The sequence below is a fragment of the Syzygium oleosum genome, unplaced genomic scaffold (genome assembly GCF_021117445.2).
Source record: "Syzygium oleosum isolate NSW1041296 unplaced genomic scaffold, Sole_v2.1 Sole_v2.33, whole genome shotgun sequence".
Lineage (NCBI taxonomy): Eukaryota > Viridiplantae > Streptophyta > Magnoliopsida > Myrtales > Myrtaceae > Syzygium > Syzygium oleosum.
In genome coordinates this window covers 2,535,565-2,555,259 of record NW_026607517.1, presented here as the reverse complement: position 1 = coordinate 2,555,259, position 19,695 = coordinate 2,535,565, and the positions used below count along the sequence as shown (strand labels likewise).

The following is a 19,695-nucleotide window of genomic DNA, read 5'->3' as shown; positions in this document are numbered from 1 at the left end:
GTAAAGTTTTGAAATTTTTGAGTTTTTGAATTTTTTTGGGCACCTTAAAAAATTTAAATTTCACTCAAAGTGGGTGGCCACATGTATTCTAAACTATTCTGTGAAGTTTTGAAATTTTTGATTTTTTGATTTTTTTTTGGGCACCTAAAAAGATTTAAATTTCACTAAAAGTGGGTGGCCACAGATATTCTAAGTAATTCTGTGAAGTTTTGAAATTTTTGATTTCTTGATTTTTTTTGAAAAAATTCAACAAATTTCCTATTTTCCCGAAATCTAAATTTTTTTTATTTTCTCTCCATTTTGATGATTTTTTCTGGAATTTTTCAATTTTTTGGGATTTTCTGAATTTTTTTAAATATTTTTATGAATTTTTCGGATTTTTTATTATTTTTATTCCATTTCTAAAAAAATGGATTTTTGTTCCTGGAAATAGAATTTTCTGTTGTTTATCAAACGGGTTTTTATTTTAGGAAATAGAAATTTTGTGCTGTTATCAAACGGGTTTCTGTTCTAGAAATAGAAATTTTTTGTCATTATCAAACGAGTTTTTTTTCTCAGAAACTCATCTAGGAACCGGAAATAGAAAAATCTATTTCTGGTTCAAGAACTCATTTCGGAACAGAATAGTTATCATTCGCTACCTAAGCTTTCGGATTTTACGCAGATTGAGTTTCGCAGTGGTTGATAACCGCCCCTAACCGTACTATTGCATTATATTTTCGGTTTGTCTTGCCACTTATCCATTGCTCTATTGCATAATGCATTCGAGCAGTTTCTCTAACTGCGCAATGCAACCAGCAACACCAATCCGAGTAATCTCACCTCGAATTTCTCTGCACTTCTATATGTTCAATGCAGATTATTTGATAAAACAGAAGCAGAGTGCCTATACTTCGTTTGCCCCGGAAATGTAGCAAGAGAAAGTCCACAAAAATAACCATGGAGGTGTTGTCGCGGTACTTTTCGTCGAAACATCAAACCGAACAGTTTGTCCAGGTAAGAGATACAACATGTTTCGACATTGACAGGTGCAATTCAATAAGAGACTCGGCGCACAAGTGTTTCGACAAGCTACAAGTATGCATTTCACCTCCCACGTAATTATTCTCCATATGAAAAGCAGCAGCATCCGTCCTAAGCAATCATGCTTCTGGACATACTCAAGCAAATAGGTTTATGCCCCAAAACTTCGCAGGTTGATTAGTCCGGTGTGCCCGGTCGATACTCTTGATCAGGGCCATGTCCTCTTCCGCAAGCTCGAAATCAAAGACCTGAAAGTTCTCTTCCAACCTCTCAACCTTTGAGCTCTTTGGAATGACAACGGTATTGCGTTGGATACCCCACCTCAGAACTACTTGTGCAACTGTCTTCTTGTACTTTTCAGCCAGACCCTTGAATCGATAGAGAATTGAGGGGAATTGTCAAATATTGCAAAGCGGCAGAAACTAAAAGGAAGAAAGAAAAGATCACCATGAATGATACAGACAAGCAGTACCTTGAGAACTGGATCTTCCAAGCACGAAACGGAACCAAACCATTCTGCGTTTGCAACAGCGCCCCCGAGGGGAGTGTGTGCAGTCACACAGATACCATGTTTCTGACAGAACTTAACAAGGGAATCGCGTTGGAAATATGGATGGGTTTCAATTTGATTAACAGCGGGCTTCACTTTGGAGTAGGCCAGGCAATCTCTGGTTAGGAAGATGTCGTAGTTGCTGCACACAGTTTCCATACAACAGTCAGAGCAATCAGAAGGTCCGTAAAACATGCAGGGCATTCAAAATTTCTATTTTGAGAAAAGGATTGTAACGCATTCCCAGCCTCTGTCGGTACTTATTACTTCTCATAGATAGTACTACTTAAGAATGAGAAGCTCAATTTCCAAGGAGGACGAAGATAATGGAAAACCTAGATTTATGAGGCAGTTAGACTGCTCCCTGCTCCTCCGGGCATCGCATACAGCATTATTTGAAGAGTCTTATTACTGTCACATCTTCCCAGAGAAAAAATAATAAGTGCAATCCTTTCACCAAAGGTACTCCTTCCACAAAAGATTTATCGATTGCCATGGAAACGTTATGCTCCCAACATCAGGTCCAAAATATCAAAATCCCACGAGTGCGCATCACCAAAAACGCTCTTGAAACTAAACTCTTGCTGTGGACTTCAAACTATGAAGGAACACCATCTTTGTCAGATCCTTGGTTTAAACTAATGCCAGAGGTCACCTCTCAAGTACTATAGAGAAGTAAAGAAATTTCCCAATGAATATGGGAAGTCCTTGAATTACAATCTCCTTTACTGTCACATTGGAGCTTCCCCTTCCAAGTAAAAATGCTAAATATTTCACGAGAGGTGTCTTAGAAAATGTTAAACTATCCAAAAAGTTCTCGAACCTGATCCCGATGCTTCGAACTAAACCCATTGAGACAAGATCTTCCATGGCCCGCCATGTTGTTTCCAAAGTTATGGTTGTGTCAATTTCCAGCACCCCCTCATCATCCAGAGCACTACCGGTTTTGCCAACTCCTGCATGTATACACGTTACAACAAGATGTTTAGCATTCAAAACAAAATGCCTCTGGTAGAATCTTAGACTCTAATAAAGGGTAAAGGTACTAATATGAGCAGAGCAAAGATAAAGTGCTAAAGCTTTGTGAACAATATGGCAATCAAAATCACATCTAAATTTCCAGCAGTTGACTTTTCCACCATTCTTAACAAGATCAGTGCATCATGAGCATAAAGAAAGTAACACAGCAATATCAAAAGACTTAGCCCAGGACACACACTTAGTTGATATCACCTTGCGAGGATACTTGATTTTATTGTCATTACCAATATACCACCTTTTGACTTTGAGCGGAAAACACCTTTTAACCAAGATGTAATGCTCAGCAGCTCATTGAGTAGCTCGTAAAGTTTGGAATCGGATCACAGTTTGCAAGTAGAATCAGATGCTGAAATGATGGTATGGGAATCACCAGTGTGTTTAGTTGCTATAGGGAAGTGAATAAGGTAGAGATCCAAATAATCAAGCTGTAACTTCTTCAGACTGTCCTTACAGGCCTCTACGACATGCCCATGATCTGAATTCCAAAGCTGCATGAGGGAGGACCATTCAGAAAATTAGACAGTCCATACTTAGCATGGCATAGATTCAAAGTCGCGGGAGGATCACTAAACCCGCCTTGGTGGTGATGAAAAGTTCCTCCCTCTTGACAAGCCTCGTCTGCAACGCTTCAGCAAGCGCCTCGCCAACTTCTGCTTCATTCAGATAATCAGCTGCACCCGACACGAACTGGTTAAATACTATAAAATAACAACCTCAGAGGATCTATCTTGCAATGCATCAATTCAAAAAATGCACAAAGTGTCATTACAATTACGGGCGACTTACTTCGAACAAATCGCGTGAATGAACAATAACGGTTCCTATATTCAAACTATTCTCCCCGCACACGCAACGAATGCCAAGGCGCGCGAGACTAGCATCGATTTCTTGTTCTAACATTCTCAAATTCAATCGATAGATAACTACACCAATCCTCTCGCTGCTTCAAATCTTCTTAGCGGACTCTCCGAACAGTAGAAAAACAAAGAGGAAATGCGCCAATCAGTGTCCGATCATGTTCACCAGCAAAAAGGCCCGACAAACTCCTGGTCCACGCTCCTTGACACTTTACCAGTACCAGATAACGAACAAAACAAGACAGACACAGCTATTACACTAAATCGACCGAAACCCTAGAAAACGAGGATAGGATTTGAAGACAGCCAAATGAAGAGCCGCTGCGCGGGGGCGTACCGGCGCAATCGAAGTGGCGATAGCCGATCTTGATGGAGTTGATGATGAGGTCCCTCATCTCCTGCTTCTCCATTCGCCACACGCCGAGGCCGATCGCTGGTATTTTGAATCCATTGCTGAGCGTGACCGCCATTCTCGCGAGCTCTCGCGCAATCCTCTCGCGCTTCCGGTTTGGGATAACAGCTGAAGAGCTGAAGAAGATGCTGCTGCTATCTCTTTGAATCTCGGAGAGCGAATTGTAATTTGGCTCCTAGCGTTTTTCTTTCTATTTATTATTAGAGATAAAGGCACAAACAGTCCCTTAAGTTTGATCTAATATGTAATTTGATCAATGAGCTTTTAATTTATTCCATGTCATCCATAAATTTTTGGTACATATTCAATTCAGTCCTCGAATTATAAGAAAATGTTCAATGTAGTCACTGAACTTGAATTAATGGAAATAACTGTATTGAACATTTTCATATAATTCAGGAACTGAATTGAACAAGTACCAAAAGTGTAGATAAGACATTGAACAAATTAAAAGTTCATGAACCATATTGTACATTGGGTTAAAATTTAGGGACTACATTGAATAAATTAAAAATTTAGAGACCAAATTATATATTTGATCAAAATTCATGGACAATTTATTTGTGTCATTTTCCCTTATTATTATCACGTGTTCGTGACAAAACTAAAATGCGTGATATTCTTGGTTGTGGCATCTAGATCCTACAAAGTAATAGAAAACTACCGGAAGAAGGAAAATAAATAAATAAATTGGGGGCTACCACTTTAAATTGCAATGGACTAATTAAGAGCAACTTCAATTTTTTTTAATGAAAATGGGGTGGAATTTTAGGGCACGCATGAAATCATTTCTGTTTCTCTATTTTTCTATTTTTCTGTTCCGAGGAACAGATTTGGAACAGAAATCCGTTTGGTAACGCAATTTTATTTTTCTATTTCTGGAACAAATTTCTATTCTAGAAATAGGTTTGAAACAGAAATCAGAAGTAAAAAAAAATTACTTTTCTATTTTTGGAACAGAAATAAGAAATAGAAACTTTTCTTATCGCTTGCCACTCGTTATTGCTGCCGGTTGCCTCCCGCCACCGCTAGCCGCTTCCCGCCGTCGGCCGCCTCCCGCCATCGGCCGCCTACTGCCGGCGTCCTTTGCTAACCGCCTCCTCCCACCGCCATCCTCAATCGTTCGCCACCGCCCAACGTCGGCTACAACCCGCCCACCGTCGCCTCCCGCCGTCCTTCGCCGCCACCTGCCGACCGGCTCCGCCACCGCCCTCCGCCCTCCTCTTGTCGCCGACCACCATCCTTTGCCGCCCAATGCCGGCTGCCACCCGTCATTGGCCGCCGTCCTCCGCCGCCCGACGCCGGCCGTCACAAGACCTGTTGCCGTTCTCCACCGTCGGCCGCCGTGCTCCATCGCCCGACGTCAGCCGCCACCTGACGCCCTCCGCCGCCGGCTACCCCCCGGGGGGCTGGCGGCTACCCACCATCGACCGCCGTCCTCCGTCGCTAGCTGCCATGCTCCACCGCCCGACGCCGATCGCCTCTGGCCGCCACCGCCACTGTTCGCCGCCGACTACCGTGCTCCGCAGCTGGCCGCCGTGCTCCACCACCTGACACCGGCTACGGCCCGGCGCCAATCGCCTCCCGCCACCAGCTGCCTACCGCCGCCATCCTCTGGCCACCATCCTTCGCCCCCCGCCGCCACTCGCCGTCCTCCGCCGGTAGCCCGGAAGAAAGAAATTTTGTGTTGTTATCAAACGAATTTCTATTTCGAAAATAGAAATTTTGTGTCGTTATCAAACACGCATTTTTGCTTAGAAACTCGTCCACGGAATAGAAATAAAAAAATATATTTCTTGCCAGAAATTGATTTCTGGAACATAAATATTACCATGCGCGCTCTTAGTTACATAGGGGGTAAAAATAGCGCCACATAGGAATATCTTTTTCTTCATTCTTTTTTTTTTTTTTTTGATAACCCAGGGAACCCCCGCACGGCCGACAGCCGGGAGGTAAACCCTGGGGGCGACACGTGCTAGCCACCACACACGTGCACCGGTTAAGTCACCCTGCGGCGCCCGGGATTCGAACACCCAACCTTTTGCGAGAGGAAGAGTGTCCTTTCCAGCAGCACCACCCAGGCGGGTGGTATTCTTCATTCTTATTATTATTTCCTATTTACGACAAAATTAATTTTTTTGGAAGTAAATAAAAAAAAAGAGGGAAGAGAAACATAGTGCCTTTAATATACACGGGATATCCTATCCATAATAAACAAGAACAAGATGAGTGATATTCTTAGTCATGGCAACTGGATCCTACATAAAAATAAAAATAAAACTAACAAAAGAAAAAATAATAATAATAAATTGTGGGTCACCGCTTTAAATTGCAATGGAATAATTAAATGTAGCTTTATCTTTTTAATGAAAATGGGGTGGATTTAATTATATAAGGGACGGTAATGATTGCATTGGTGGCGTAACATCTTTATTGGTGACGCTCGGCGGCGACAAAATCCACCAACGGAATTACTCATCGGGGATATTCATCTGCGGTTGGCTCCGGCCTAAGCAAGATGGAGAAGCTTCGATCGGATGTAACCAAATCAGGACCGATCAAAGCTGATATCGCGATGCAAAGAGCTTTGTCGCGGAAGAGACCGGAGATCGTCATCCAAAGCATCTCTACTAACCACGATCCCCTTTTTACCAAGTTATATGCTTCATAAGCATCTTTTAATGTGGGCTTCCTCTTGGTGCTGAATTCCTTTGCAAATTTGATCGAAACCGAATTAACCGTCTCGCGTTTTCTTTTTGTTGTTATTATTTTCGTAGTTTTATGAGAATGATTATTCGAATTAACGATTAAATTTAGGTGTCAATACCGCTCGCTTAACGACACGACATTTTATTTAGGGATTTTTTATACACACCCACACGGAAAACTCCTTCATTTTGCGACTTTTTATTTCCTCACACTGAAACCGAGGCATTTGCTCGTGATCGTGGCCAAGCGAAGGTCGGGCCATCACTTCCCTCTTCTCTAGCCGCGGAGGAAGTAGCTGAAACCGAGGCCGCCTTCGCTCATCGTAAGGCTGAAACCATCCGGCGGGCGATTGCCGACGGTGAGGCCGTCCCAATTCACGAAAACACGGCCACGGTCTCGTGCGGATAGACAACCACCGTCCATACTCACTCTGATGAAACTAGGCAGCCCCTCGATCGTGGTGTTTGGAGGCCCAGGCAGCGTGAGCAAATCAGGCGGCCACTCGGTTGCAGAGATCGACCTTAGGCCAACGCAGCTTGTCAAGGTCCGGCGGCAGCCTACGGTCCAGAGCCGCGACCGGCTTCCCATCGAACGGCAAAACTTCGTAGCCTTTGAAGGAGGTATCCGTACCCGCCATGAGTTTAGGCTGGAGCAAGTCCTTCAGGACACTTCCTGCTGGGTTACAAGGGACGCTATTCTCTCCCTTGTTTTTGTAGTAGTTCGTCTGGCGTTCGGCACAAGCGAGGTTCAAGTACTACGTTGTTCGTAAAACGTGTTTTTTGGGGAATCTTGTGTCTAATCTATTCGTTGGAATCCTTTTCGCCAGAAGATAAGATGATCGAGGGGGTCTTGATCGAGCGCTCGACAGAGGATGAAGTCCGTCGGCTTTCGATGGTCAACAAACGCCTTTTGTTATGGAAGATAGGGGTCCTTGATTGGATTAGTCATGCCAAATCTACCAGATAAGGATATATAAATAGGGAGGAGAAAGTATTCGAAAAGTCCTAAATCTATTGTGAGGCAGCCAATTCATTGCTGAACCTTTCGATTGTAAGGCAAAAGTACAAAAAAAAAAGGTTATAAACCTATTGTATTGGTACCACCAATTCAATTATAAACCTTTCAACTGGATCAATTTAATCATAAATATTTTCATATTGATAGCGATTCAATCCATCCGGCCAATTTAAGCCGAAATTGCTGATGTGGACGCCAGCAATCCTACGTGGCACGATTAATACTGATGTTAACATTTTCTAAATATTTTTTTTGAATTTTTATTAATTTCTTTTCTTTTCTTCTCTTTTCATTCTTTTTTCCACTATGGCCGGCGAGGGTCGCTGATGCTCGCCGGCCACTAGGAGAGGATCATCAGAGCTCGTCAGCCATTGGGCAACGGCTGCGAAGCCCTCGCCCAGATGTGGGTGAGGCGCAGGGCGAGGGCCGCGACAATCATACACGGACCATGAGCTCATCTCCTTCCGGCACTCGACAATCATACACGGAAGTCAAAGTAGCAACGACAACATGTGACTATCCTAGAGTGAGCTATCGTTGCAATTCAGGATGCGAATTAAAATAGCACATAGAGTAAGGGCTTACCTTGAACGGAGAGGAATTGTCGTGTGATGGAGGAATTCGAGACAAGCTCTGCCTATGTCGAGAAGAGAACAAAAGGAGGGAGTGGGCAAGGCCAGCCTCGCTAGAGCCTAGCCAACTGTGGGCGAAGGCGGTAGGGCTCACCTAGATCTGGGCGAGGGCCGCGACCCTCGCCGGCCACAATGGAAAAGAAAAAGAAAAGAAGGAAAAGAGAAGAAAAAAAGAAAAGGAAAGACAAAAATTAATAAAAAGTTCAAAAATAATTTTTAGAATTTTAAAAAAATTGCCCACATCAATGCCAGTCGCGCTACATAAGACGGCTGACATCCATGACAGCAATTTCCCGCCTAATTGTCCGAATGGACTGAATTGGTACCAATGAAAATATGTTTAAGACTAAATTAGTACTAATGCGATGAGTTTATGATTTTTTTGGTACTTTTTCGTTCAATTGTGCTAATTTAGTCATAAACCTTTGTTGCCAATTTAGTCTTAAATCTTTCAGTTGTGCCAATTGAGTCCTAAACATTTTGATAATTTGTCAATTTAGTAATAAACTTTTTAACGAATTTTCAATTTTGGCCGAAAATCGCCGACGTGGCGATCTAATCAACGTCAGCAGTCCATGTGGCACGACCGGCGCTAACATGGGTTATTTTTGTAATTTTTTGATTTTCTAAATTTTTTTTCTTATTTTTCCTTTTCTTTTCTTTTTTTCTTTTTCCCTCTTTCCATCAGCCAGACATTGTCGAGCCTCATTGATCCACTGGCCTCAGGAGAGGAGGGCCCAGTTGTAGGCGTCCCTCGCTCGAGGTCGGCAAGGGTAGTCCTCGCCCAAGGTCGGCGGATCTGCCATCGACTAGACCTAGTGATGGCCGGGTGCAGGAAAAAGGGAAAAAGAAAAAAGAAAAAGAAGAAAAGAAAAGAAAAGGAAAAAATTTAAAAAAATCTTTAAAAGATTATAAAAATTATCCACGTCAGCGATTTTCGGTCAAAATTGGTTGAAAGAACTAAATTGGCAAATTATAAAAAGATACAGGACTAAAATTAACAAGTTGTGAAAATATTTAGGACTAAATTGGTACAATTGAAAGGTCTAAAACTAAATTGATCACCGTACAATAAGTTTAGGACATTTTGGACAATTTTGCCTAGACAGGTTAACTCACCTTTGAATGAGTAAACTGTCCGCATTTTAGACAAGGTGTGACTGAAGACATCTTAATCGAACCCAATGCGGGCAGTGAATGTTGAAATGTGTCCAACTAGAGAGAAGGGAAGAAAAGATGCCAAAGCAGACAGAAACTGAGCTTAAATGCCAGTGCCGTCAAGAGTGGATTCCTCTAAACCTATCATAGATTCATTTGTATTTCCCAAGCTTGGAATTGAGGTCGACATGTTAGGAGCAATTAAAATTTCTGCCAAATGACTTGAAATTTCTTCGTTGGAATTCATGAAGATGAGCAGATTATGGAGGAAGAACACTAGAAATGTCAAAACTTATGTACGGCGCTCACTTTAGTACCAAAAGTTTCCGTTGGATCATTTAAGTGCCAAACTTTTTGAAATATGATCACTTAAATGCCAATTCCGGTCAGTTTGGCAGAAAATCCGACGTGACATTTTTTTATTAATTTTTGAAATCGATGTGGCTCGCCGGAGGTTTAGTCAACAGGTACACTTTAAAACGACATAGTTTAGCAAGTATACTTCGATTTTTAAGTAAATTTTTTGATTTTTTTTCCTTATTTTCTTTTTTTTTTTTTCTTTTTTCTTCTTTTACCTTTGACCGGTGATTGTACACCGACCATCGCCCATGTCCGGCCTCGCCGGATTTGGCGAGGGGAGCCCTCGCCGGGGCTTGCCCACCCTCACCCAAGCGAGGGTCGGCCTCGCCTTGCCAGATCTGGGTTGGGCGAGGCCGGCCCTCCCTCAGGTCATGGCGGCCTCGTCGGCAGCTGGCGAGGCCGCCCTCAAAAGCCACAGGTGAGGGCTAGAGGTCGACCCTCGCCTGGGCGGGGGCGATAACGGCCTCGTCCGGGTGAGGCTAGGCTGCCGGCCATGGTCGGTGGTCGGTGTCCGGTCACCGGCCAAAAGTAGAAGAAGAAAAAAGAAAAGAAAAAAATGAAAAGAAGGGAAAAAAGAAGAAAATCATAAAAAAAAATTAAAAATTGAAATATATATATATATGAAAATGCCACATAGACTGATTTTATTTAAAAAAACCCAACTCAGATTAAAATTTTAATTATGAAAGCCATGTATTAATTTGGCTGGAATTTCTCGCCGTTGGCACTTAAGTGATCCGGCGAAAACTTTTGACACTAAAGTGAACGCCGTATACTAGTTTTGGCACATATAGTGTTCTTCCCCTGCATATTATAAATCAGCAAGAATCGGCTCGGGAGTACTCTCAATTAAGATCACACTTCCAGAATTTCCTCAGGGCCGGTTCGGGCTTTCGAAATTGTCTTGGTCATCCATCCATGGCACATACTAGTGGAAAAACCTTATGTAAAACTCTGTTCAGGGGAAAAGCTCATGTAAAACTCGGGTTCATTTACCACAAGACTTGCTACTCCGGCTTATAGTTCAATTTTTGCCCATGGAGGAGTGGCGGGATTGATCTCAACTAGGATCACTACACGATGCCTAATTAAAACAAGGGAAACGGTATGAAAAGTAGCACGAAGTTGAATGACCGAGAAAGAAATCTGCTAGAATAGGGACAATGACACAAATAGTATTTGAACTTGGCCCAATGGACAATGTGATCCCTGAACTTTTAATTTGTTCAATGTATTTTTTAAACTTTTAGCCTAATATTCAATATGGATCTTGAACTTTTAATTTGTTTAATGTGATTTATGAACTTTTCGGTATATATTCAATGTAGTCTATGAACTATATAAAAATGTTAAACGTAGTCTTTGAACTTGGATTAATGGAAAGACTACATTAAATATTTTCATATAGTTTATGAACTAAATTGAACATGTACTGAAAGTTTAGGGATGATATTGAACAAATCAAAAGTCCATGGACCGCATTGCGCATTAGGTTACTACATTGAACAAATTAAAAGCTTAATGATCACATTGCACGTTGGGCCAAACTTTGAGAACTGTTTGTGTCGTTTTCCCACTAGAATAACATTGCTTAAGCAGATACTTGGTTTCGGTGGTGATAATAAAAATACCCAACCCACATTTCTTTGCCCTACAAAAATTTCTCAATCCAGATACAAAGAAAAGTTTGAAGAATTTAGTTCCATGATTTCTAGGAATGCGATACCCATTGACTAAAATGCTCACTTGTTGCTATCGGTATATACAGATTGTCTTCTTCAAGTTAGTCCAAAGAGCGCTAACCATCTAAATTTCCACAAAAGAAGATATTGCATTTCCCAACAACTTGGATATTAGATATACTCCAATGGTGTTTACAAATGTTTGTGTTTGGTGAAGGCAACGGCCGGTCACTCTAAATGAAATGCAGGAGGCCAAAAACTATTTTGACAACCGACACCGATTATCGGGGCTCAAATGCCGAAATTTCGCGTGGAGGAGAATGCAATGCTCTATGTATAGTTCTATCACCAAAAGTTTGGGAAATGCATAGAACATATTAAAAGTTCAAGAACAACATTGCATATTGGGTTAAAGTTCGGAAACGGCATTAAATAGATTAAAAATTCATGAACTATATCATATATTTGGTCAAAATTTAGGGATCACGTGGAGAGAAAAATAAAAAACAAGGAAAGGAAAAACGGATAGCTATTGCTCTAGCCTTTTCTTTTGTTCGAAATTGCCCTGGTTCAGAGACCAGCAGATAAGAGAAGAGGAACTTTTCTTTCTTTTCCGTTCGGAGAGAGAACAAGCACTTCCGTCATATAGGGCCCGTTTGGTAACGTGCCAAACAGTGAAAATTTCTGTTCTTTTGTTCCCAGAAATAGTTTGGGAACAGAAATGCGTTTGATAAACTTTTTGTTCCCGGGCACATTTTTGCAAATATTTGTGCCGAAAAACAGTTTTGGAAGAGAAACAAGAAGTAAAAAAAAGTTGCTTCTTGTTTCTCGGCACAATTTTGAGAATCAGTTTTTTTTCTTCTTTTTCTTTTTTTTCTTTTCTTCTTTTTGTGTTGCTCTTCTTGGGTTGTGGCCGGTCGCCGGCGACCGGCCATGGCCTGGGTAGAAAGAAAAAAAAATTAAACAATTCAAAATATTATTAAAATATTATTAATAAAAAGAAATTTGTGTGTAGTTACCAAACGCATTTCTGTTCTTTTCTATTCCAGGAATAGAAATTTTGGACAGTTTACCAAACGCCTTCAAATGCACAGAAATTGTTTCCGGGCACAGAATAAAAAAAAATCATTTCTGTTCAGAAATAGTTTACGGGCACAGAATGGTTGTCATGCGTGCCCATAGAGTCCTCTCATGCTCTTGGGCTTAACTTATGCAATGTGAGAACACTTTCAACGATACAGCAAAGGCAGAATAATTAACTTTACGGGGGGGCTTTACATTTCGGAGAACGATCCTTCATGGACCCTAGAAGGCTCGTGTTACATATTGCTCCTGATATAAAGATGTCAATTCGTATTATTTTTCTTATATCGCTCCCTAGGCCGTTGATGGGAAGATATGTTTACAATTTCAATAACAATTGCGTCACGTTAGATGCGACTTTTCTAGGTACTGCTACAGTTATAAATTGGGTTCCCTAGTTTTTGAAATTTAGAACCTACTTCGCATATCTTATCAATCGGTTCCAGGATCTACCTGGAATCCGACCAATTTCTTTTGTTTATTTTGTTTCATTTTTTTCTTCCTTCTTTTTTTATTTTATTTTTAGTCAAGCAAAACGAAAGTGAACGCAACAGAAAAAAAATTTCATTTGTCAATAGCAACAATTCATAAAACACGAACACGTAAAATAAAATAAACAATAAGAAGTTCAAAACACGTAATTCATCATTCTCGATTTTCAGTCCGATTCTTCGGATCCCGATTTAGTTCTTATTCAAGTATCGGGAACTGAACCACACAGTACCAGTTCCACTTTTTTTAAAATCGGGAACCGGACCGGTTTCTATGATCGGTTCTCGATCTAACTTGGATCCATGCTCATCCCCGGGTAACAAAGCACAATCCTTTTAAAAAATGCGTCGTCAAACACACGTGCTTCGGCACGGTATAATACAAACACAATCATACCAAAACCGACTCTGGAAATCGTTTCTCAACTTAGAAAAATTAAAATGTTCTCTTTCAAAAATCGAACCGAATTGCACGGTTCGGTTCGGTTTTTGGTCTGAATCTGACAAAAGAATACCCCATCGAAATTCGAAATCATCAAAGCCCATTGGGCATTTCCCCAAAATCGACAAAAGAGAAAAAGAAAATAACAACGTCAAATGATGGGATAATTACACAAACAGTCCCTGAACTTTGACTCAATGTGCAATTTGATCCATGAACTTTTAATTTATTCAATGTAGTCCCTGAACTTTAACCTAATATTCAATTTGGTCCCTGAACTTTTAATTTGTTCAATGTGGTCCCTGAACTTTTAATATGTGTTCAATTTAGTCCCTGAACTATATGAAAATGTTCAATATAGTCCCTGCACTTGAATTAATGGAAGGACTATATTGAACATTTTCAAATAGTTCAGGGACTAAATTGAACACATATTAAAAGTTCAGGGATCACATTGAACAAATTAAAAGTTCAGGGATCAAATTGAACATTAGGTTAAAGTTCAGGGACTACATTGAATAAATTAAAAGTTCAGGAATCAAATTGCACATTAAGTCAAAGTTCAGGGACTGTTTGTGTCATTTTCCCTCGAATGATGGCTCGTGACGGGGGGGGGGAATATATAGAGCACGATCCTGCCAATCCGAAGTTGCTGGGCAATTTCTCTTCCACGAGCTTCTTCTGCGGCTCTCAGAGAAGGAGAACCAAAAGCGAAACTCCACACCAGAGACAGAGAGAGAGAAGAGACAGAGAATTCTCACCAATCCCTCAAGCGAAGAAGAAGAAGAAGAAGAAGAAGAAGAACGAGAAGGTACCTTTCCATCGCCAGATCCAGCGAAAGGACCGGAAGGGATGTCGTCCACATTCAGCGGCGATGAAACTGCGCCCTTCTTCGGCTTCCTCGGCGCGGCGGCTGCGCTGGTTTTCTCCTGTAAGAATTCTCGTCACCTCATCCCCCCCCCCCCATAACATTCTCTTTCTTCCCTTCCGATAATGTTTTCAATCTCGATCTCCGATTCATCGTTGTCGCTGAGATCTGAATCGCATTGCTGTCGAAAGATCGGTGATCGCTTGTTTTCGTGCCTGCCTGTTCATGTCATGTTATGTTCTGGAAAGAATCAGACAGTCGTGTTATATGTCTGAGATTGTTCGACCTGCCCCTTCTAGTGCTTAGCATTTTGGAATTACCAGAGGGTAGCTAAGGATTCTCATTTATCTCTATGTTTCTGATCGGCTTGTTGATGCCCACTTGTATCTCCTGGGTTCGTTTAGAAAATCAGATACGATAATTCCCAATTCAGTTCTTTGTGCTCTCGGGTGTCTGAAAATTGCCTTTGGCTCTGGCACCGGGTGGCACGGCTTGCCAGGGTTCTTTGGCACCAAGAACAATGACTTATACATCTAAGGAAAGCTGGGTAATCGAATTTACTGTAGACTGGAGATGATTGTGATTGCCATTCTTCGGTCGTTCATGCGTGTTTATGATATGGGTCTGTCTTTGATTTCGCTGAGCAGGCATGGGAGCTGCATACGGGACAGCCAAGAGCGGGGTGGGCGTAGCATCTATGGGTGTGATGAGACCTGAGCTGGTTATGAAGTCCATAGTGCCCGTGGTTATGGCAGGAGTGTTGGGTATTTACGGGCTGATTATCGCCGTTATCATTAGTACTGGGATTAATCCCAAGGCGAAATCTTATTACCTCTTTGATGGGTATGCGCATCTTTCATCTGGCCTGGCTTGTGGTCTTGCTGGGCTGTCAGCTGGAATGGCAATTGGAATTGTTGGAGATGCAGGCGTCAGGTATGTAACACCAGTTTCTCCTACATTTTTTCATATTAAGTTTTTTTGCGATAATACACCAACAAGATTGTTCTGCAGTAATCACCACATAAAGCATACACAAATAAATAGTGAACCTTGTTTTCTTTTTTTCCTTTTTAAAAAGCATGATTTCAGATTTAGATGATTTAATCTAGTGTTTGATAATTTAATTGGCGCACAAAGTATATTTATCCCTCTATGAGCATGTTTTTTGTGTGGCTTCCTTATCCTTAGAATGACATTTATCTCAGACTTTCATGTTCAATGATGTGACATGTTCTATGCATTTCTCAAGATCTTGCATTTGAGGTAAAAAAATTGCCTAATGACTACAACCGTGGAAACCTCATTGTGAGGCACGGTATCAAATGAAGTCAAATGAATATCATTTTGTTTCTTTGAGTCGGGAGAGACTCAAATTTTGAGTCCACATGATCGTGGAAACATAATACTAATGCCTCAGCATACTAACTAGTTGGATTGGAATGAAATTTTAGCAACAATGCTTTGCATGGATTGGTCAAAAAGACTGACATGTTAGCTAGTGTTATGTTAGTTGCCTGGAGCAGCACAAGGAAATTGCATCTGATGCTTTTTAATGCAAACAACAAGAGTATGTTAATTTTGGCAGCGGCATTCATGCAATAGTGTGCATTACCTACAGCAGAAGTCTATGACACATGATGAGTGTTTTAAGTGGGAAACACGATTATCAGTTTCTAGTAAATTCTTAATCATACTGACTTATTATTGGAGCATAGGATAAAATCTGTCGCCAATAGGCTCATCCTTCTTTACATCTTGAACTTTGATTTATCTTTTTTAAAAGAAAAAGAAATGAAAGTTGCATATGGGATATTGAAGACTCCTTAAAAAAACTACCCATGAATGAATGCTATCTACTTGTTATGCAGAGCTAATGCGCAGCAGCCAAAGCTTTTTGTTGGGATGATCCTTATCCTCATTTTCGCCGAAGCACTGGCTCTCTACGGCCTTATTGTCGGCATCATCTTGTCTTCTAGGGCAGGCCAGTCCAGAGCAGAGTGACGAGGACCCATGGATGCATTACCAAACTTATTCCGCAGGCTCTTTGCGGAAAGGTTATGTAGTCTCAGTTTATAGCGTTAGTTGGACAGGCCTCGCAAGAATCCGATTTCTTACCGTCTTTCCAAGATGAGAAGAGAGCGTCTCTGCATGAGAAAGGCTTGTGAAGCTCTTCCTTTGCCCCCCTTTTGATTCGTGTATTATATACATTGTGAACCTTGATTCTGTGACTGATATTCTTGAGATTTGTGTGCATCTCTTACGGATTGCATATATGTACTGAGGCCTGCAATGCTCTTGAAGAGTGGTTTTCTGGTTTGGTTCCGAAGCTGATCCATGTTTCTTTAATCACGTGCCGTTTTTCTTGCTTGTCGGCAGGAATATTAGGTCAGTCATTCTCGATATCTGGACATATGCTCCTCTAAATGAGCATACCAAAAAACAAGTTGTAGACTCGTAGTTCTTAGTTCTCATTGCCAAAGCCTGACACAAGCCAAACCAGTCATTGCTCTCTCTCTCTCTCTCTCTCTCATCCACATCTCTTGTGCATGGTCAAATATGCCTAGCATAGACAATTTTGTTAGCCGGCACCACACGACGTGTCGGGGCAATTTAATTCCACGGTCAGTGCAAAAAGCCAATTAGTCAATGATCGACGATTGGGTGATTAATAGGTGAGATAAGTACTTCGGAAATCTTAGAACTTGTCATAAAAAGACTCGATTGCATAAACTCGACAAATTTTAGATTTTGATTGTAATTTTTTATGAAGTATTATGACTTAATTACGCTGTCACGACAAGTTTTAAAGCTCCCGATGCTTCGGTTTCACTACAGCTTCAAGTGCTCGCATCGTCCATCAATGCTAATGGTGCGATTTATTGTTCTAAACAGGCGGCAGACATAAAAAATAATCCTTTCATGCCATTTCGTTGGAACGTCAGGTATCATAAAATTGAAAAGAAGTGTTATTCCCCTAAAATATTTTCAATCATGGTTTATGCAGATAAAATGGGAAAATTACCAAAAAAAGTCTTAAACCTATTGCAACGATGCTAATTCAGTCATAAACCTTTTTCTTTACCAATTAATCATAAACCTTTAGCATTTTTACCAAACCAGAAATTTACCAAGATTGACAAGTTCTTTTTTTCGCCCTTGCCGGCCCTCACCTCTGGCTAATCATGGACGTTTAGTCAAAATTGGTCAGATGGACTGAATTGACACGAATATAAAAGGTTTAGGATCCGATTGGCCAAAAAAAAAAATTAGGATTGAATTGACACAATTATAATAAATTTAAGACTTTTTAGGGGGAAAAGTGCCAAAAAAGTCCTAAACCTTTTGCATTAGTGCCAATTCAGTCCTAAACCTTTTTTTGGTGCCAATTCAATCCTAAACCTTTTGCATTTGTGCCAATTTAGTCCTAAACCTTTTTTTGGTGCCAATTAAGTCCTAAACCTTTTAAATTTGTGCCAATTTAGTCCTAAACTTTTTGTTTTTGTGCCAATTTAGTCCTTCTGGACAATTTAGACCGGAATTTGCCTACGTGGACGCCTGCCGGCCGGCGGCCGGTCACCGGCGCCGACGTGGACAACTTTAATATTTTTTTGAATTATTTTTTTTTTTCCTTTTTTTTTCTTTTTTTTCCACTTTTTTTTTTTGGTTGTCTTCCTCCTTCCTCTGGCCGGTCGCCGTTCTGGCGACCGGCCAGAGGCCAGAGGCCGGCGAGCTCGAGCTCGCCGGTCACTGGCGAGGGCGAGCCTCGCCCGACCGTGGCGAGGCTCGACCTCGCCGGATCTGTCGAGGTCGACGCTCGACCTCGCCAAATCTGGCGAGGTCGGGCCTCGCCCGACCATGGCGAGGCTCGCCCTCGCTGGGCGAGGCCGCCCTCGCCGGCCTCTGGCCTCTGGCCGGTTGCCGGACCGGCGACCGGCCAGAGGAAGGAGGAAGACAACCAAAAAAAAAAGTGGAAAAAAAATAATAATTCAAAAAAATATTTAAAAAATATTAAAGTTGTCCACGTCGGCGCCGGTGACCGGCCGGCAAGCGTCCACGTAAGCAAATTCCGGCCTAAATTGGCCGGAAGGACTAAATTGGCACAAAAATAAAAGGTTTAGGACTGAATTGGCACCAATTTAAAAGGTTTAGGACTTAATTGGCACCAAAAAAAGGTTTAGGATTAAATTGGCACAAATGCAAAAGGTTTAGGACTGAATTGGCACCAAAAAAAGGTTTAGGATTAAATTGGCACTAATGCAAAACGTTTAGGACTTTTTTGGCACTTTTCCCACTTTTTAGGTAATTCTCCCCGGATAAAATAACAAATCAACGTGGCCCACTGGGCTAACTGGCCCGAGTTCGAGCCCATTGGACTCCCATTTCCAAGGCCCAATCACTGATCAGCACCTTCGATTCATCCGCACGCTACTTCTTACGATTCCCGCAGCAGCTTCGACGGTGCGGGGAGCGTGAAGAATGGCGATGATGCAGTTGTTCGGCGCCGTCGCGAGACGAGCTGCGGTGATGGCGAATCGACCGTCCCTGGCTGTTCCGATCTCTTCGCTGTCGTCTGCTTCGCTTCCTTCCTCCTCGTCGTCGTCGATCGGAGCTCCTCCGCCGTTCCCGGTCCTGTGCGGGAGGGGGGACAAGAGGACGAAGAAAGGGAAGAGGTTCAAGGGATCGTACGGGAACGCGAGGCCGAAGAAGGAGAAGAAGATCGAGCGCATCAAGGACAAGGTTGAGGTCCCCAGGTCCAGTCCTTGGCCTCTCCCTTTCAAGCTCATTTGAAATTCCATTTCCGCTCTCTCTCTCTTTCTGTGGTTTCGTTCGCGTAGTTGTAGCTGTACTTCTGATTTACTGATTGGCAATGGATGGAAGCTGTTTTGTGTAAATTTTTGGTGGATTTTCAGTTGGTTTTGAGGTTAGAGAAGTTTGATTTTCTTCGAGGTCAATTGCTATGCCGATTTGAAGGTGTGCATTGTGATGCTTCGAAAGTTTTGGATAAGAATGAGAGTTGTTAGCATTTCGATTCGTGGTGTTTTTAATGGGTAGTCCCTCACGGTTTGCTGAAAGTGAGTGATGGGACTGTTGATGATGACTGGGAAAATTGGAGAATGAGTTCATCTTTGGGGCAACTTTTAGTCTGCATGAGCAGTTGAAGCGTGTACATAAGCGAGGAAAAGCAACTGAGGTTAGCTCTTCGTGCTACAAATATGCTGTAATACAGTTAGAGGATATTGGTTAAGTATGTGGCTTGGATTAGCTTTGGGTCTGAGCTGTTGAGAAATTGAGGAGCCTGACATGCCCAGGAATGAGAGAACTTGTCTGCAAGAAATTGATATGCGAGTTTGCTGCAAGTTTTATATATAA

The 19,695-nt window shown here is 41.8% G+C and overlaps 3 protein-coding genes across 3 annotated transcripts; 2 read left to right on the top strand and 1 right to left on the bottom strand.

Moving 5' to 3' along the window:
- Positions 1 to 924: 924 nt before the first annotated feature.
- Positions 925 to 4,035, bottom strand: LOC115672848 (NADP-dependent D-sorbitol-6-phosphate dehydrogenase-like). Its single transcript, XM_030594814.2, has 6 exons — positions 3,809 to 4,035; positions 3,191 to 3,285; positions 2,985 to 3,102; positions 2,397 to 2,529; positions 1,496 to 1,715; positions 925 to 1,391 (listed from the first exon to the last, which is right to left on the bottom strand). The coding sequence occupies exons 1-6, from the start codon at positions 3,939 to 3,941 to the stop codon at positions 1,161 to 1,163; spliced, it is 930 nt and encodes a 309-aa protein (XP_030450674.2). The 5' UTR covers positions 3,942 to 4,035; the 3' UTR covers positions 925 to 1,160.
- A 10,113-nt stretch (positions 4,036 to 14,148) lies between these two features.
- LOC115672658 (V-type proton ATPase 16 kDa proteolipid subunit) lies at positions 14,149 to 16,578 on the top strand. The gene is made up of 3 exons (XM_030594533.2): positions 14,149 to 14,388; positions 14,973 to 15,258; positions 16,194 to 16,578. The coding sequence occupies exons 1-3, from the start codon at positions 14,310 to 14,312 to the stop codon at positions 16,324 to 16,326; spliced, it is 498 nt and encodes a 165-aa protein (XP_030450393.1). The 5' UTR covers positions 14,149 to 14,309; the 3' UTR covers positions 16,327 to 16,578.
- A 2,174-nt stretch (positions 16,579 to 18,752) lies between these two features.
- On the top strand, positions 18,753 to 19,277 carry LOC115672660 (30S ribosomal protein S31, mitochondrial). Its single transcript, XM_030594537.2, has one exon. The coding sequence runs from the start codon at positions 18,802 to 18,804 to the stop codon at positions 19,111 to 19,113; it is 312 nt and encodes a 103-aa protein (XP_030450397.1). The 5' UTR covers positions 18,753 to 18,801; the 3' UTR covers positions 19,114 to 19,277.
- Positions 19,278 to 19,695: the final 418 nt, after the last annotated feature.

Coding starts and splice junctions, on each gene's coding strand:
- LOC115672658 (XM_030594533.2), top strand. CDS start 14,310: ATGTCGTCCACATTCAGCGGCGATGAAACTGCGCCCTTCTTCGGCTTC. Junction 14,389..14,972: donor GGCTGCGCTGGTTTTCTCCT/GTAAGAATTCTC, acceptor TTCGCTGAGCAG/GCATGGGAGCTGCATACGGG. Junction 15,259..16,193: donor GTTGGAGATGCAGGCGTCAG/GTATGTAACACC, acceptor CTTGTTATGCAG/AGCTAATGCGCAGCAGCCAA.
- LOC115672848 (XM_030594814.2), bottom strand. CDS start 3,941: ATGGCGGTCACGCTCAGCAATGGATTCAAAATACCAGCGATCGGCCTC. Junction 3,103..3,190: donor AACTTTTCATCACCACCAAG/GCGGGTTTAGTG, acceptor TCCCTCATGCAG/CTTTGGAATTCAGATCATGG. Junction 1,716..2,396: donor GTTCGAAGCATCGGGATCAG/GTTCGAGAACTT, acceptor AACTGTGTGCAG/CAACTACGACATCTTCCTAA.
- LOC115672660 (XM_030594537.2), top strand. CDS start 18,802: ATGGCGATGATGCAGTTGTTCGGCGCCGTCGCGAGACGAGCTGCGGTG.